Genomic DNA, 19,234 nt, shown 5'->3' on the forward strand with positions numbered 1-19,234 from the left:
TTCTTTCCGTCCATGTAATCGTAATTTTTTCTGTACTGCATGAATCAGAGACGCTGTATTTGAAGTTTGTGTGTTTTAAATATAAACAATTGTATAGGTAAAAAGTATTTGTAAAGAAATGTTTTTTTTTTCTTAACATCAAAAAGTCACAAATTTAGAAAAATATAAGAATAGGACCACTGGAACGTCACCATTTTTAGTGTGTGACGTCACCGTCTTGCCCTGGAATACTATTGTACGAATATCCCGGCATGCCCGACCGATAACCCCACCCTGCGCTGTCAGATTTGTGTGTGGCTGTGTGCTTAGCACTGTGACTGTGTTTAATGTCGGCACCAACACCGAATCCGACTAGATGTTTTGTCGTGTGAAATTCTCGAAGGGGCAGCCTTTCTGCGCCCTATAGCCCTTAATCAGGGCTGGAGTTGGCAGAAGGATTTGCTAATTTATTCGCTTTGATGTTGGATTATCGTTTATGATTGGATTTTTGCTTCGAACTGGCAAAATTAGTGACGGTTGTTGACAGCATGGGGTGCTTTCCTCGACAGAACAGAGACGACGAAGATGACAAACTTAGAAGAGAAGCTAATAAGAAAATAGAAAAACAGCTTGCTAAGGATAAACTGTTATATAGGGGAACACATCGGTTGTTATTATTGGGTAAGTATTTACTAATGTTTCTTAATAGTAAGTGCAGTTAATCGACAAAATAGGCTAGCCTAGTCTTTATTTATCAGTACGAGACTCGTTTCTATTTTCATTTCCTAATGAGCTTCCGTTCCAATTTTTTTTAAGGTGCTGGAGAATCAGGGAAATCAACTATTGTAAAGCAAATGCGAATTTTGCATGTCAATGGATTTAGTGCAGAGTGAGTTTTTTTTAACATAACTAACCCTAGTTGTTATAATCTTAACACTACCCCATCAAAATCTTGCTAAGGCATATTATGTATGCGTGAATGATTCCATGTAGTAAGGAAAAGGGGGAGTGGCTTTGGCTATTATTGTAATATTGTTTACAACTTGACCAGCTTTACTTATACTTTTGTTTTTTTTTCATTTTTAATTTATAGAGAAAGAAAGCAAAAAATTGAAGACATTAAACGGAATGTCAGAGATGCTATTTTGGTAAGTGTTCTGGATATTTTTATCCTTTCTACCCTATGGTCTAGTCCATTTTTCCAAGATGGCCGAAAGTATAGTTGCCAGATCCTGTTTCACTGTTAATACATTCCTGCTTCTTTCAAGACCTAGTTACAGGCTAAAAACATCAACATGGGCACCAATTTTTTTTTTATTTATTTTTTTTTGTGAAGACTAAATAAATAAAAAAAAACAATAATAAAATTAAGATATATATATATATTTATATATATATAGTCTAGATCTAGATATATTGCCAGGAAGTAGATCTAGGTCATTCATTTTTTTTAGATGTAACATTCCCCCCCCCCCCCCCCCCCCCAAAAAAAAAACAAACCAATAAATACATAAAATAATACAAAAAAACCCCAAACAACTAAAACTGGAGTAGTCTAGATCTGTAGATGTTATAATAAATGAAAAACTGTCATGAAATCCCCATATTGATGAAAGTATAAAAAAATCAAACAAGTTACAAAGCATTAGGCCATGATTAGGTTTTATTAAAAGAAATTTCTACTAATCAAATAAAGAACATAAAACTAAAATGTTATTTAATCTTGGTTAGGCCAATAATAGAATATGCATCCTCTGTTGCGACCCCTCAACTCAAGATAACATTAAGAAACTGGAACAAGCTCATAATAGAGCAGTGAAAATCATAACAAATGGATTTTCACATTTCATTAGGTTAACACCTTTAGTTATTAAAGTATCACTAAATTTAGAAACCCTTCAGGATAGAAGAGTTAAAAGTAAAGCAGCAATTATACATAAAACACTAAACCATAATCTTTAAATACAAAAACAGAACCTGATGAGATACTCGGAAAGACACAAAGTTAAATGCACATTTCTCGTTCTATCTATATGTTAGGACAAATTTGTACAATTGCTCCTTCTTTCCTAGTCTACTTACTAGTGTTATTAGAGGATGGAATGGGTTGCCTGAGTCACTCAGGAAAACCAATGACTTGGCAGAATTAAAGTAATTGATTAACATGCATGACTATCTTGACAGAGGAACATATGTAGGATGTGATCATCTTTTTTTTTAAGTAACATCTGTTTTTCATAAGATAAGATATAGATTTATTTCCTTAATTATTATTATTATTTTTGTTGTTGTAGTTATTTTTAGTTGGAATGAAAAGGCTAAATATAAAGAGAAAAAAAAAATTAAATATCCGTAACATGTCTTGTAGAGTTTAGTTATACAGCTATATCCGTCTTTTGTCCGTATATATTAAGAATATAAATATGCTTATGGATTATAAGTAATCAACACTCAGAAGCCCATTAGATACATAGTGCTACATTCCCTATGACACGTGTGTTAAGCATTTTGGAATGGGGTGTGTTGTATTAACTCCTAAATCCTACATTGAACTAATAAACTAAATTTTCTTCTACAAGTTATGCCTAATTGCTACTTTACTTTTAGCTCTTCTATCCTGAAGGATTTCTAAATTTAGTGATTTCAAAATTCCATCATATGGGAAAAAAAAAAAACTGATTAATTATTTTGAATATGTTTTTTCATAATAATTAATGAAACATTTAAAAATGTCAATTTTTTATTTATTATTTTTAAAATGTGAAATATTGACAAATATTATTTTTATTAAAATAGAAATCTTAGCTTTTCTTTTCAAGTGTTTTTAAAACATGAAGAAAATGTAGTGTTAAAAAGTATGATGCAATTGAAATGTTATACAATAGATTAGTGTTATTTAATTTGTAGTAATATTGAAAACACAAATATAAAATTGTTTGCATGTTTATTAAAATTTCCTTATTAGCCTCAGGTTTAAAACTATATATTTTATGATAGGAATTAGATCCCAGTAAAATGTTTTTAACTTGATGACACCTTATTAAACATGGCCTCTCTCTCTGTCTCTTTTTTTTTTTTTTTAATTGTTTTTTTTTTGGAATAGATTTACAAAACACATAAATCTACTGTATGTATATAGATCACACAATCTCAGTATCACTTATTGACATCTTTAACTGTAAAAAAATAAATAGTTCTACATATTTTTTCGATACACAGTTTTATAGAGCTAAAGGCAAAGATAAATATCTTATGACACTTACATTTGATGATAGTAAATGTTTATTTTAAGGTGGACTCTTTAACTCTTCATTCACTAGATGTTTATTTTAAGGTGAAATCTCTTACTCTTCATTGAATAGGTCAATAAAACACACAGGCTACTTCATAGAAAAAAAAGTTTTTTGTTTTTACTTGCATTGAATAACAGAGGTATTGTTGATTCTGACTGAGATTTCTTTAAATACAATTATCATCATTTAAAAAAAAAAAATATGGCATGCAATGCACTAGCACATTTGTGTCATCGAGTATCTTTATAGCACTTTATCAGCAAACAGAATGAACAAATCTTATTATACCTAAGATTAAGTAGTTTAAAATTTGTTTAAAAAAATGCATTTCTAACTTGTGATTTTTAGAAATTAAAATTAATAGAAAAATAGTAACTTTTCTTTTAATTAATCATGATTATAACCCGTCCCATTATATAGTAATAAAAAAGAGTTGAAAATTTATATTCAAATGAAAAAACAGTAACAAAATTTTCAGAAGAAAGGTATTTGTTTCCTTTAGAAAGATTTTACATTATGTTAGCTATTTAAAAAAAATAGATTTAAGAAATTTGTTTTCTTATATTTTTCACTTGTAGATTCACTTTCTTTTTCATATATATATAAACTAAATTATAATCAAAACAATGCATTCAACATTTGTACCTTTGGGAGGAACCATTTTGACTCTGTATAAAGTGCACATTTTGAACATATTTCTTGCTGGGAGTGCTTTAAGCATGTAAGCCTTATGGCAAATCCCTTGTGTCTACAAGATTACGGTTAACTTAATGATAAACATGCTCAACTAGTCAAATTTTGTACTTTTTTGGCTAAATGAAGTGCAAAAGCTTTATACACTCAAATACCCTCTTGAAGTATTTTAGATATTTTCATTTGAATTTTTTGTTATGCAAGCTTTTAGACAATCCATTAAACATGTCATTTTGAACACACAATATTGTTAGTTATATGAAAATTCTATTACATTTTTTTCTCATTTCTCCAATTTAAGAATAGAAAATCTGGGTCTTTTACTGAACCATTCAAAAGCTTTTACAGTAACAAGGTTCCCTATATTATTGATATACAAACAAAAGGTGCACATTATTTTCCTGATTAAATTTAATTGCATCTTTATAATAAAATGAGTCAAATTTGTGCCTTTCAAACAATTATTGCTATTCATCTTAAATATTTTGATATTATGCAAATCAAATACTGATATTATGCAAATCAAATACTGATATTCTTTAGTGTATGAAACTACTATATTATATAATATATCATAATTTCTACCCAAGCTTGCTGCACTTGCTTTTTTCTTGCCCTGTCTTGTGTGTATACTACATTAAATGTTTGGATTTTTTATCAATTACAAGAAAACAAATTATGTATAGAAACAATTCTTTTAATTTTGGTTGTATCAGTATGTAGCATCTAGTACTTTTACCAAATATAGTCAGTGAAATAATCTATGTGTTTAATAGTACCTACATATTAGGTTGTTCAAATGGTTTCATACATACATATTGCAAAGAATAATTCTCATAGTGCACATTGACAGCTTTGATTTTGTTTTACTTTCCTTTTTTTTTTTAATATCAACACTATTCAGTTGAAATGATTTCCTTAATTATTTATGCCATTAGATATATAACCTACTTGTTTAAAGGTTTAACTTTCTAATATATTATTTCAATCATTACAAAAAAAATCAGTTTCTGTTCTAATCTTTTTATGTATTTTTGTTTGCTAGACTATAACAGGAGCTATGAGCACACTTAATCCTCCTGTACATCTAGAGAACCCCTCAAATAAAGCCAAAGTGGATTATATTCAAGACAAAGCAAGTCAAGCAGAATTTGATTATCCTGCGGTAAGTTTATACATACAGAATTTGAGTGATTGTTCTAACCTTTTATGTGGAGTATGACTAACATTAAATTAATGGGGCATAGGGCATCAGCCAGCTTCCTCCCTCCATTCATCTTGATTCTGGGCAGTCACTCCACATCTTGCCCAGCGCCATGTATTCCTGGGCCATCCCCTCTTCCTCTTTCCTTGTGGGTTCCAGGTGCTGGCTTGCCTTGTAGTATTGGATGCAGGCTTGTGAAATGTGTGTCATTCATCTCCAGCATCTCTATTGCTGATGATGACTAGCATAAAATATAGTAAAAAAAAAAACATTTATTCAGCTAAATGCAAGCAAAAGCAAATAGAATTAAATATTTTTAAAAATCTTTTAATCTTTAAAAAGTTAATAGAAATAATTTTTTTTTAATTTCCAAGGTTTGAACAAAATAATAAGGATAAAAATGCTCACATTATATGGACAAAACCTAGAGTCTACCATGGTAATGGTGCATAAACACTGAGTTTATCCTGGCCATGTTTATCTTTATACATAATATGTATCTTTTCAGCTTTATTTTTTTTTTTTTGCAATACTTGTCTATATTATGTAACATTATTGTAATTTTTTTTCCATAGTATTAAAAAAAAACATTTTCAAATATTTTTTAAAATCAATAGTAAGTAAGTAAAGTTTCAAATGAAATTCTGCTCCAGGTTAATTTGTATATGAGTGTTTCTACTGCTGGTGACCAAAAGGTGTTGGTTCACTAAAATGTCTATGTCTCTCACAAAATTTCCATTGAAATGTTTCAATTTTCATTTCATTGCATTAAGAAATGGTTAATGTATAAATTGTGATATTTTGAGCTTGAAAGGTGCATAGTGTTATTTTAAAATGATAAAAAATGTGTACAGCATAAAAATGGCTTCTTTTGGGTTGGTTTGAAGTAATATTCTGCTAAAACCAAGGAGTATTGAACAGACATTTTTGTTAGATGGGTCGACAACATTTACTTATTGCATTATATATATTATATATATTCATTTTAGTGTTACTTAGATGTGGTCTTCAAAATGTCACAGGTGCTTCAAGTGGTGTCCCTATCAATTGTAAACTAAGCAAACACAGTCTGCTCCCTAATGTGTTTCTGTTACTAAAAGCATCAATAATTAATTTACCAGGTGTAGTTTTCTTTAATTTATAAATAAGAAATATATAAATTTATATAACTTTAGTAAAATAGGTCTTGGTGTCCCAGATGAAGCAACTCAAAATGCGCTTGACAAAAAGGACTAGCATTTTTTATACTAAGTAATAATGTAATGTGGGAATAACATAATGATCTCTAATACTGCTTAGTACAGAAAAGTACTGAAAAAAAAAAAGGTTTAATAATCAACTAACTGAAAGGTTTACCTTTTGATTATACAGTTTAATCCATAAAGTATTGAAAGATCCCAAAACAAAATACATTTTGTCACTTAAATAGTAAAAGATGAACAAATGCACTTTTGTGCATTTTATTGTTTTTTCAGTGTCCTGCAAAATAGACTTTAAAAAATAAATTGCTAAAACCACATTAAAAAAAACCCCATTTAAGTGTAGGTCCAGTATCCAATTCATGGCAGAAACAAAGAAATCACTCTTTCATTTAATATGTATATACGGTATGTTTTTACAGATATTTTATGAATATACTGAAATATTATGGAAGGATAAAGGAGTGCAGGCTGCTTTTGAAAGATCTAATGAATACCAGCTAATTGACTGTGCACAATAGTAAGTTTTTTTTTTTATGGACTTTTCTCTTTTGTCTCTGTCTTTATCTACACTTTAAATCCATCTTCCCCAGACTCTATGGGCTTTATTTCTGTGGTATTTTTGCCCCTTGTTTGTTATGAATTATTTCAAGACCTTTATTCACTAGGAAATATATATCCTTCAAAATATTACATGTATACATCTCTACTGTATTGGTAATTTTACTAGACAATAATCAGTATTATAAAGAAAAAAAGAGATTAGTTTGAATTTTTTAAATACTAATTTTTGAAGGTGAGACAAGTCATAGATTCTCAAAATATATTTATTTATTTTGAGATATCAGCTACATACTAATTTTTATCCTGATATAGCACCTTTTTTTTAAAAAATTGAAAACAAATATAATTCTTGATGGTGTCTTTTAAAAGTGTGCATGTGATACTGCAGTCCTTATCCTTTTCTCATTTAGCCTATTAGATGATAAAGTTGGCAACTGTTCTTATAATGTATAGCTTTTGTTATTTGGTCATTACCAGTATTCAACTAAAGCAGGAACAAAGCATAGTCTAGCAACATTGCTGGTTTTAAAATTCAATATTATTCAGATTAGGGGCCATGCTATAGTCAAGAATTTTATCAAGTACAATAAAAAGATAGCTGATAGCTGTTGCCTACTGTGGTCCATCCATAGGTTTGGATTTCTGAAAACTTATAGCATTATCATTACCCATTTTAAAGCTGACGCCAGACTAATATTAAAAAATAAGCAAATTAATGTTGTTAGATGGTTATTTGGAGCGCTTTAAATGATATACATTCTCCCACTTGTGAAATATGCTTCTTATATGCACTTTATATATAATTTACAAAACGGAGTATTTTATGTTGTCTTAGTATGTAAATAATGACTGTTAGTTTTAGTGAGATAGCTTTTATACAAAAAATCTTTTCTATGACCAATTGGTGAATGTTTTATCTCCTTTTTTTTATCCTCTTATAGTGTCAACTTTCTGATTATTATTTTTTATCAAATATAAAAGTACCTCTTTAGTGATTTGAAATGTGTGTACGTGATAATGTATGCTGGAAAAGAAAACAGCTTGTTTCGAATCTCTGCTATTGTGTATGTGATAATGTATGCTGGAAAAGAAAACAGCTTGTTTCAAATCTCTGCTATTGTATATGTGATAATGTATGCTGGAAAAGAAAACAGCGTGTTTCAAATCTCTACTATTGTGTATGTGATAATGTATGCTGGAAAAGAAAACAGCTTGTTTCAAATCTCTGCTCCTATTACATTGTATGTCATAAGTTTTGTTGATAAAATTAAATATTCAGCTATTAGAAGAGTTAAAAAGTTTTAAAAGTTGGTTGTTTTTTTTTAAAGATAAATCTTGAAAGTATATCCAGAGGAGAGTTTGAAATCAATTGACCTTGGAGTTAGTTCTATGAGTACTAAATTCATTCAATTTCTCATTGACCTCTTTATATAGTTTTTCTTTTTGACATCATTGGTACTTAAAAAAAAAGACAAAAAGTATATAGGTACTAACTAGTGGTCCAGTATGTACTGAAATGTGCCCAGTGCATATATTTTAATAATTTGGATATACCCATAATTCTAGAGGGTTATTAAAATCACCTTGATAACATTCAAATATTGTGTAAAACGTGTAAGCTTCATGTTAGAAGTTTCAATTGTCAGTAGTACAATGATGTAAACATATTGTAGTAATGAACTTTCATGGATACTTGGAGCTGAGCTCTTCCCCCCTCAATCACATCAGTATGAATCTCTGACCATTTTATTTTGTCTCCTGTTTTTCCAGCATGCCTGGTAATATGTAGAACTATCCATGTATATTTCTGTGAAAGTGCTTTAAAAAAAAAAAGAATCTTGTAATCTACTATAGATATTTATAATCTGATATTTAATTAAATTATTGTTGTCTCCATTGCTTTTTTTTTCTAGAATAGAATTAGAATTTTAAATAGTTTTTAGCATCTCATTTTGGGATAGATAGTCTAGAGATGGCTTAAAGGGGAAAAGGATGCTACATTTGTAAAAAGTATGTGACCATGTTATTAATGTACCACCTCACATTAATCAAAAGCCAGTACAGTGTACATTAGATTTCTAGAAGATATGACATTTATTTAGAGTTTATCAATAGCATACAATGCTATGTCCAATATGGTCAGATTGAAAAGGGAGAAAATAGTTAAAAAAAAAAAAAGTTATTCTTAGAGAGTGTAGACCTTGTTTTCAACTTTCTGTTTTGAAGTAATCTTCAGAATAGGTGACTTTGTTTTAGAGTAAAATAAAGAGGGTTTTAGTAAGAGTAATGGTGCATGTGTTTTTGAAATACATTTCTTGGATTAGCTTCCAATGGATGATTCTGTTCATACTGAGAGTGTTATGCACAGATTTTACATCAATGGTGGTTGGCATTCTCCATAGACATGGGATCATCATTGTAACAACTTTGAAGGAAAATGCAGTGTTAAGTCACTTCCCTTCCCCTTTTCCAACTAAACATATGCTAGGACAAATTTGTACAAATACTCCTTCTTCCCTAGTGCTATTAGCTAGTGCTTGCCTGAGCTAGCCTGGAAAACCAGTGACTTGGCAGAATTTAAGTCATTGGTTAATATGCATGACTAAATGCATGATGCCTAGGACGTAATCATCTTCTTTTTTGAAGTAACGTCTGTATTATATAGATAAGAACAGTGTCAGCAGATTTTTTGGGAAGCTTGTAAAATACTGTTACGATTTTTGTAAAAATACTAGTTACTACTTACAATATGAATACATTTCTAGCAAAACTTTTTTGTACAGTGAAACTACTAGAAGCCCCCTGGTGGTTTAATTGCATAAAGGCCTCATTTGGTTCTTTTTTTTTTCTGATACAGATTTTAATACAAAATATTATGCTACTAAGAATGCTGGACTTCGAACCTTAAATCTTAGAACAATGTCCTTTTACTTGACCAATATTCAAAGTAAGGTCTATAATTTGCATCCTTTAAAGAAAATATTAAGACCACCTTCGCCTCACCCCACACTCCTAATTTGCGTCTCCATAAGGTAGCTGTTTACAAAGGTGATGGCATTATCTTTAAATGAACATCTCCGACCTCCGAGCTAATGAATACGTTTAAATGAAAAAAGCATTGTTTGGACCAGTCTGAGCGTTAGATCTAAAAGATTATGTTGAGAAAAAAAAATAAGTACTGTGTTTCATTGTCAGGTCAGAATTTTTTCAGACCACAAAGTCTTAGCAAACGTGTTTTAGATTTTGGCTAGAATCTAGAACCAATGTATACATTAAGATGATCAGATTGTAGCCAGGCCTACGACACCAAGGCTACATAGTTGGATATTTATAGGACTAATAGTCGTATGATCTTTGTATTACCAAGATTTCAATTGTTCCGTTATAGTATAGATCTAATAAGGATTTTGTTTTCAATCATTTCATAACCCAAGTTTTCTGTCAATCATTATCCTCTTTACTTGTTTTTTTTTTTTTTGGTTCCTGTAAGTTGTAAGATGTCTAAGTTCTTGGGGGGGGGGGGGGGGCTTTGTCTTTTATTGTTATACAGGTCTCATCAGACGTACTGTAAAGGGCCTTCAAGTCTCGTGGCCCATTTCAACACACAATTAAACATTCCAGAAATTGCTGCCCGGTTGTGGTATGTGACAGGAATGGATTTAGACTTGAAGAGGTCCTTTAGAAGCCGAGGTCTCTTGAAGGCAAAATATCCCTTTACTTTTTCTTCAAAACAATTGGGGGGGGGGCAATCTATAGCTTATGCTGTCTATAGGTCTCGATGGTCCCGGGTTCGAACCCTGCCGCAGTCACCCCCCTGCAGGAAATATGGGTTAAGATGTACAAAATGTTCCATTCTTGAGGCACATTCAAAACGTTAAAAACAACTTATTTTAACCTGATGTAGCATTTAATAGAGATATTGCCCTGGATTGTAGACCTACAGGTGAATAGAAAATATTCAGTCCTCCATGAGACACTCTCGTGCCTTTTGGTTCTCCCAAGAAAAGGGAGGAACGTAGGAATAAACTGCAGACGATTCGGTTTGAAAGCGAGCCATGTCAACCCATATTAGATCGAGGCGCTGGTCGCGACCAATTACAAGGGTGCTAAAGCTATGTGTGTCTCATCCCTTTAGATCCAGTGAATTTAGTAGAACAACTGCGTTCACGTCGTGGAAATCCAGCACATTTGTGTGTAGACTATTCAACATCTAAATAGATCTAGTGTGCAGTCATTTGACTTTTATAGTTGTTTTTTTTTTTTTCCACTAAGGCTTACCAGATCTAAATGTGGAGGGTTGTTTGAAACACCTCTCAAGCAATAACTAGTTGGTATCCTATTAAAACGCGTTCCTTTTATTGTGTACAGTTTGTGAATCAGAGGAGAGAAAAAAAAAGTGGGGGTGGGGGGAATCAAAGCTCTGTAAAGCTATCTAGTTCTCGTCTGTAATGTCAAGGTCAGACGAGACCCACGCTGTGCTAGCACTAGTGTTGAGGCTAAGCTGTGGAAAATTCATGTTGTCTGTAGCGTGTCTATTTTTAGACCACCATTTCAAATAGTGTGCATATATTTAGCACAGTTGTCAACATGAAGCAGTAGAGCAAGCCAAAAATAAAACCAGGCCACTGCCTAAGGGTTTTCTTCTGTACGTTGGTTGTAATCTTTCCTTGGACCACCTAACTATACCATTATATTCATATCATTAAAAAGAAAAAAAAACACGGCTATTTATGTTGTACTTTGTGTCGAAAAAGATTGCTAGGCCTATTGAATAATGAACGGCCGTAAAGTTTACATGTGTGTAGGGGCTGGCTTTATCAGTCCAACACACCGCTGGCTAATAATAGCGTGACGAAAAGGGGGAGGGGCCGGGAGCTGTAGTGATGGTAGGGGGTGGGGAATGGAGAGCTGTAGTGTAAGCTTCTGCTTTTTATTCTTTCTGTAGAGCTTCTATCGGCTACATTTTTTTTTTCGTATCGCTGGTTTTGGTATTGATCAGTGTCTGTAATTTAAACAAATAAAAAGGGCTAGTTTTATCGTGTTTTCTCCCCCCTCCTCGCTTTTTCAATAATTTTCTCAACAAAATTGTGCGCCCACCCCCTCATTCCATATATTATTGATACCGGCCTGCCCCATATACTAGCCTTTTACCACTTTTGGCCTATCACTGTTGATCTATTAAACAGGATCTTGACTAACTGCCCCCCTCTCCCTTTCCTCGTCACTTTCTGCATGTTTGACAAGCATTGTCATGATCTCAGGCTATGGGGAATTTTGTAGATCTTGGTTGCTTAGTTCCATCTTCACACAACACAGGTATTGCTAGTTGAATCAAGACACGACTAATATATAGATCTAGTTCAAGATAGGACAAACTTGGGTCAGGCAGTTCTAACAGCTAGATCCCAGTACTGTAATGATTAGTTCTTCCCCCCCCCCTTCCCAAAGCAGATTGCTAATTGATTATTCAACTGGTACTCATACCTGCAGTATTCAGATTAGAAATGAATAATGTATACACATTAAAATATAATTGAACTTCAATTTTGAATGCAATAAACTGCATTAAAATGTTTTTTTCATTAACTTTTAATCACCACCCACAGTGCTGGTGAGGCAGAGCTTAGTTAGTTCTTAGGCTAGCTCAGTGATCAGCAGTTCTTGGTGGTCTTAGGTAAGCCTCCTATATCATCTGGAAGGTAACCTAAAATATGTGTTGACTTAAAAACTGGATCTCTGCTAGGATGAAACTGGGCTCTACCATCCCATCTAGAAAAACTCAGTACATTAAATGAAAGATGAATAAAATAATTGTATACTTGTTATGGAGTGCATGTGTTTCCAAGGTGATTATAAAGAAAGGGAGCATTAATTGTTTGTCTGTTAGGATGATGCAAGATAAGCATCTCTGTCATAAGAATGAGAGATGACCAGAGATTTGAAACATTAAAGACATGTTTTTTTGTAGTGAGTTAGATTTTGTTTAAATATCAGTTTATTTTATTACTATATCTGATCTCAAGTTGAATTTTTCTATATTGTAATAAAAGTTATAATTAGTTTGTTCAAAAAGAAGTTTATTATAGTTATTTCAAGTTCTATAATTTATAATACACCTTCATCCTCAAGTTATTTCAAGTTCTATAATTTATAATACACCTTCATCCTCAAGTTATTTCAAGTTCTATAATTTATAATACACCTTCATCCTCTAGCTATTTCAAGTTCTATAATTAAAATACACCTTCATCGATTTAGTTGGCTACTAGTAATCTGGTGCTACAAGTTAACAACTGACAAGAATACTTATTTAAATTGATAGAATTATACTAAAATAAATTCAAATGGAATATAGATACTTTTTGATTAAATTCATAGATGTCCTGGTGAACTATAGATGCTTATTATTCAATAGAAATGTCAGGAATGTCTATAGAAAAATTACATTTTTGAAAGCAATGAAATAATTGATTAGAATGTTTTCATTTTTGGAGAGATGATTGAAGGAGGAAATTAACATCATAGCCATGCTACAATGATAGCTTTCACATGGAATTTAACATTGTAAATAGCATTGCCAATAACAATGACTTGCAGCATGCTATTATAGTTATTAATCTGGCACATTCACATTGACTTCTTAGGCTGTGCTTTAGAAAAAATAAACATAATTTTGTGATTAATAATTTCAGTTAGCTTTCTTTGTTCTCTGAGACTGACAGCTATACATTACTGTCCAGAGAGTTTTAATTTATGTTAGCAAGATAAATAGTTTGATTGTTACATTTGCTCTTTGAAAAGAAAAAAGTAAGAAAGAAATAGTTCCTCAAACTTGTACTTTTATTTTTACATTGGATGGAGTGTTTTTTACTATTTTAAGATATTTTAGCACTTTTTGAGATTTAAACAGGACAGATTGACTAACTAAAAGCTCAAAAACAACAGTGGCGCATCCATATGGAGGCTGATAGGAGGCTGATACATGTGTTTTTTTTTAAACATATTTATTGAATATAATCTAAATTGCAATTATGGACATATAATAATCTGTTAAAATCAATAATGGATCTTTTCTCACTGAACAATGAATGAATGATAATTCTACATGGCACCTTTTTGCTAAAGATTAAAAGTAAATACAAGATTTTTTTTTAGCCAGCAAAACAGGAACAGGATTACAGTTATGTTATATATGCATTATTTAATAATAGCATTATTAAATATTTGTCCAGGACTTAAATCCTAAACAGTTACAGTATTTAATGTGAATTACTGTGTATCTATCTTTAGGAACCTTTTAACTTATATACTCTCATTTGATTGGTCAAATCTAGATCATTCATGCAACCATCATGAATCTTTGCATGTGTTTTCATAAATTAGTTCAATATTGACATGCATTGTTTTAGAAAGTGTCATGGTATTTATATAGCTGGCTGTTTTGCTTCATAACATGCCAAAGCAATTATTATTTGATTCAACACAAGACCATAGATGTCATTAGGATATATTAAAAAGATATATTCAGCAATAATTTACACCATGTCTTTTGATGTTCTGGGTCTTATTTTATCCTTGTATCATAGTTCTTAGATTTCATTCTAGCCATTTAAAGTAGATCTAGTACTTTTCATATATATTAGACAAGCAATTCAGCTCTTTTTCTTTCTTGTGTTTTTTAATCACAGAAGGTAATTAGTTTGAACTTCTGCAAGGTGGAAGGTGAATTGATGTATCCATTCAGAGAGTTGCTAGGACAGCATTTATCTCATGGCAAACTGTGTGCAGATAACTCAGGCTCACAATTAGAATGTTCTTTATGTCATTGGACTGTGTACACTTAACCTATATTTAGTGTCTGGAGATAACAAGGACCTATTCTTAAAGCAGTAGTTCCCAATACTTGTTCACTTGTTTTCCCCAGTCAAACCTTTTGAGATTAGTGAAGAGAGTTTGCTTGACTACAGATATTAGTTCTTTATATTTAACAGAAGGTTGTTTTAAGGTTTAATTTTGCTCCTAGAATTATGTGCCACATCAAAGTAGTACAAGTGGCACCATAAAGTATGATCAAATGTATACATACACCTTAAAAAATACCTAATATTGAACTTAACACTTGAAATCAAGTTTGGTAATAATTGATCACACACTCTGATAAGCCAATAGCTTCCTTTTTTAAAAAAAATCATGTTGCTTGAAAAGGATTTGGTGTTATATTCTAGTGGGATTGAGTGTGTTTGTGTTATATAATCTTCTCTCTGAGTCACCTTCTTCTCTAATCCTTCATTACACTCCTAGGTTAGCTTATATTTGTCTTGAGGCATAACTTCTTACTTAGTTTGAATGCTGTTCACTATTCTTTGTATGTGAACCAACACACACACACACACACACAGATCTTGTAACACTGATTCACCAGAACTAAAATACTACAACACAGCTTACAGTCAAAGTGGTCTATACATGTTCATAAATAGATATAGGGTGGTCTGGGTTAGAGGTCAAGTCACTGTGTCTTTAAGGACATTCCTACTTGCTTAATGTCTTTTTGTTTATGTTTTGTCTGTGTATATTAGTACACTGTGTGTTTTATATATGAAATCTATCTAGCCCTTCTAATGCATATCAAGGTCACTGATTTAAAAAAAATTCTTCAATTAAAATTCAATCTTTCTGTACTTTTGCTTAGAACTCTATATTTACATTTGAATATCTTATGTTACTAACATAATACACCTCTATATTTTGAAACTAACATAGTACACCTCTATATTTTGAAACTAACATAGTACACCTCTATATTTTGAAACTAACATAATACACCTCTATATTTTGAAACTAACATAATACACCTCTATATTTTGAAACTAACATAATACACCTCTATATTTTGAAACTAACATAATACACCTCTATATTTTGAAACTAACATAGTACACCTCTATATTTTGAAACTGACATAGTACACCTCTATATTTTGAAACTGACATAGTACACCTCTATATTTTGAAACTATCATGATTCACCACCTTTACTTTCTACTACTTGAGTCTGTTGGGGCACCACACTTTATCTGTTGACTGTCTCCATTGTCTTGCATAATGACTAGAATCTCTTTCATTGATCTTGTCTTCCCATTGCAGTCTCTGTCCTTCTTTTTCCTGGTACTTCTTCATGCAATAAAGTCTTTGCAAACCATAAGAACCTTGTGATGTGGCCATACAGTTTAACTTTGCATTTTCTGACTATTCTGAACTGGTCATCGTGAGGCCATATTGCCATTGTGATTGTGTTTTGAACACACTTTATAAGAGGAAAAAAAGATGTAAATATTCACAAAATTATATTATGAAGCCAGTGCGCTGAGATCACATGACATTTGTGATTATCAGAATTGAGGCGGGTTTGTCATCTTGTTTATGAACTGAACATCAGATTGTCAAATAGGTCTATACTTTTTTTTTCTGTTATTAGTTAGGAATACTGAGGTCTTAAAAGTGACTAGAGTATTAGACATTGCTACATCCCTCTATCTGGCTCTCTCCTTACACTGGATATAATGTGAAACTTGACAACTCCTTTGTAAGTGGGGTGGTATATTAATTGTTCAAAGTAAGCAAAGTAATAGCACAAAATACTGACTATACAATTACCTTACTGAAACATACTACTGTACTAAACTCCAATTGACCCTCTTTTTATGGGTTCCCTGAAAGGATGTATAAAACTTTTTTTTTTAATAGTTGAACAAATCATTGAAGACTTAGAAAGTAAGCAGACAACATTCATAGACACTGGCTAGAGATTGGCTTTTAGTCAATTCAGTTATTGGTCAGTACCACAAGTAGCATTAATTATGTTGTTAATCATCACATACATTGTTCTTATATTAGGTTTAAGCATGCATCTTTTTTTAATTTGAGGCTTCTGGTTCACTTAACATTTCTACCCTTTAGTTCTGCAGGTGGGACTAGATTACGGAGAATAGACTTGTGATTAATGAAACCATTGCCTTAGTTTAAAAAAAGCATTCTTATACCTAATTAAAGCAATGGAAACTTGAATGAAAAAAAAAGAATGTCACCATTCTACATTTTCTTAAAAGATTTTTTTTTATCTTATTTTACAGTTTTTTAGATAGAGTTCACTTAATAAAGCAACCAGAGTACACTCCTTCTGAACAAGATATACTTAGATGTCGTGTGCTAACATCAGGGATATTTGAAACAAAGTTCAGTGTGGATAAAGTGAATTTTCAGTGAGTATACTATTTGAGCCTTCCTATCAATTATTGTCACTTGTCCTCACGTTTGAAAATCTCTTGATTAGATTGAAGCTAATTCTATGTTGTAATAATACCAGTTTGTTTTAGTTAAGACACTATGACAAGAACACTTTGTCTAGATAATATTAAAAACACTACAGTTCACTGATACTGATGAGAGATCTTCTAACCTATCTTCTTGTAGCATGTTTGATGTAGGAGGCCAGCGAGATGAAAGACGTAAATGGATTCAGTGTTTTAATGATGTGACAGCAATCATCTTTGTTACAGCTTGTAGTGGATACAATATGGTGTTACGAGAAGATGCTACTCAGAATCGATTAAGAGAGTCTTTAGATCTTTTTAAAAGTATTTGGAACAATAGGTAAGACAAATGGAGAAGGAAATTATTTCTAATTGTCTTTTTTTTAAAGCCAAAATATATGTGACTTGTGTATTGCAATTAAAAAAAAAAGAAAAGCCTGTTAATTTAAAAAAAAAAATAGATAAAAATATGCAAAGCCTTGTAGGTTATTTTCAGAATTTATTATTTCTGAGAATCCATTATTATCATTTACCTGGTACAAATTATTTAAAATGTCTTTTAAAAATTAACAAAAAATTTTCTGTTTACATGCTTGGTTACACCAGGCACTTTCAACTTATATATTAATAGTCTTACAAAGGAGGGAATAGTTTTGCTTAAAATCTACATAAATTTAAGATCTTAATTAATCTAATTTGCAATTCACAGTTTTCAAATTCTTATTATTTAAATATAAAAATTATGCAATTCTCCCTTGGTATTTTTCTTATGTATTTCATATGCAAGGGGAGTCACTATTTCAAACTATTGATACTGAATATTTAGCATTTCCAACACAATTTAACTTCTGTTGCTGAAACAGTTCAACTTAGTTAATCTTTTCTTTTGATTGCTCTAGGTGGCTGAGAACAATATCAGTGATTTTGTTTTTAAATAAACAAGATCTATTAGCTGAAAAGGTTAAAGCTGGAAAATCAAAGATTGAAGATTATTTCCCTGAATATGCCAGATACCAGGTACCACCTGATGGTAAGCACATTTTCATTTTTATACTTTTCTTTAGAGTAACATCAAATATTTTGAAATTTAAATGCTGAATAAAGAAACCAATGAATTAAAATGCAGTAGTACCAGTGGATCAGTTGGATCAATATTATTTAAGCTAGGTGTGAGCTGCAACCATTGAGATTGGATTTTTTTTGGCATTAAGGGAGGATACTATTGCTCTGAAAGCATAAAATGCTGGTGGTCAACACACGTTAACTACTGTTATTTTTCATAATCACTATTGATTATCAAATATCAACAGAGCCATGTACCTGCCATTTTATGTAACCTATGAATTAAAAATAAGAAGTTAATTGCTACCTACCTGCCCATATGTATTGCTTTGTAACAAGTTTGTTTCATCAATGGTCAATTACTTGCACTCTCTAAATAGGAAACCCAAAATGACACAGAGAGCAATGTGTACAAGTTTATTCTTGCAACCATGTCCACAAAATTATTGAGGACAGTGTCTTCTGGTTTACTCTTTTCCTCTACTCAGCAGATCTAAATAACCTTATTTTGATAGTACATTCAACTTCATTTTGCTCTTGTTAATTTTTTTTTTTTTTTACATTAAGATAAAATGTATCAATATAGTTTAAATATTGTGATCATGTGCATGCATCAGATGATCAGCATGAAGACATGTTCATGTATATTAATTTTAATAGCTGGAAATGATGTATAATTAATATAAGTGAAAATGTATATTTTCAAATTACATCACAAAATTCAGAAGGCTCCACAGTCTTGCTAGATTTAATGCTTTGAAGCTGATAATCTCTCAAGGTCAAAACAATTATAACAAGAAGATGAAAATGTAGTGGCTCTGAATATTAATGCTTACATTTATTTGTTGATACAGCCTCATCTGAACCGGGAGATGACCCTGAGGTAGTCAGAGCAAAGTATTTTATTAGGGATGAATTTTTGGTACGT

At 31.4% G+C, this 19,234-nt stretch overlaps 1 protein-coding gene and 1 long non-coding RNA gene across 2 annotated transcripts in view; one reads left to right on the forward strand and one right to left on the reverse strand.

Moving 5' to 3' along the window:
* The window catches only part of LOC106078284 (guanine nucleotide-binding protein G(s) subunit alpha), a 23,327-nt gene continuing 4,093 nt past the window's right edge, over positions 1-19,234 (forward strand). Inside the window, exons 1-9 of the mRNA XM_013239131.2 lie at positions 1-660; positions 796-868; positions 1,073-1,127; positions 5,011-5,130; positions 6,791-6,888; positions 17,065-17,193; positions 17,405-17,584; positions 18,144-18,274; positions 19,161-19,228. Of these exons, the coding sequence (XP_013094585.1) occupies positions 528-660; positions 796-868; positions 1,073-1,127; positions 5,011-5,130; positions 6,791-6,888; positions 17,065-17,193; positions 17,405-17,584; positions 18,144-18,274; positions 19,161-19,228 (987 nt within the window). The 5' untranslated portion in view covers positions 1-527. The remainder of the gene's footprint in view (positions 661-795; positions 869-1,072; positions 1,128-5,010; positions 5,131-6,790; positions 6,889-17,064; positions 17,194-17,404; positions 17,585-18,143; positions 18,275-19,160; positions 19,229-19,234) is intronic.
* LOC129927168 (uncharacterized) lies at positions 5,010-11,333 on the reverse strand. The gene is made up of 2 exons (XR_008778763.1): positions 11,211-11,333; positions 5,010-5,410 (listed from the first exon to the last, which is right to left on the reverse strand). It is a non-coding gene; the product is annotated as an uncharacterized LOC129927168 (long non-coding RNA).

Source organism: Biomphalaria glabrata, chromosome 7, assembly GCF_947242115.1.
Source record: "Biomphalaria glabrata chromosome 7, xgBioGlab47.1, whole genome shotgun sequence".
Lineage (NCBI taxonomy): Eukaryota > Metazoa > Mollusca > Gastropoda > Planorbidae > Biomphalaria > Biomphalaria glabrata.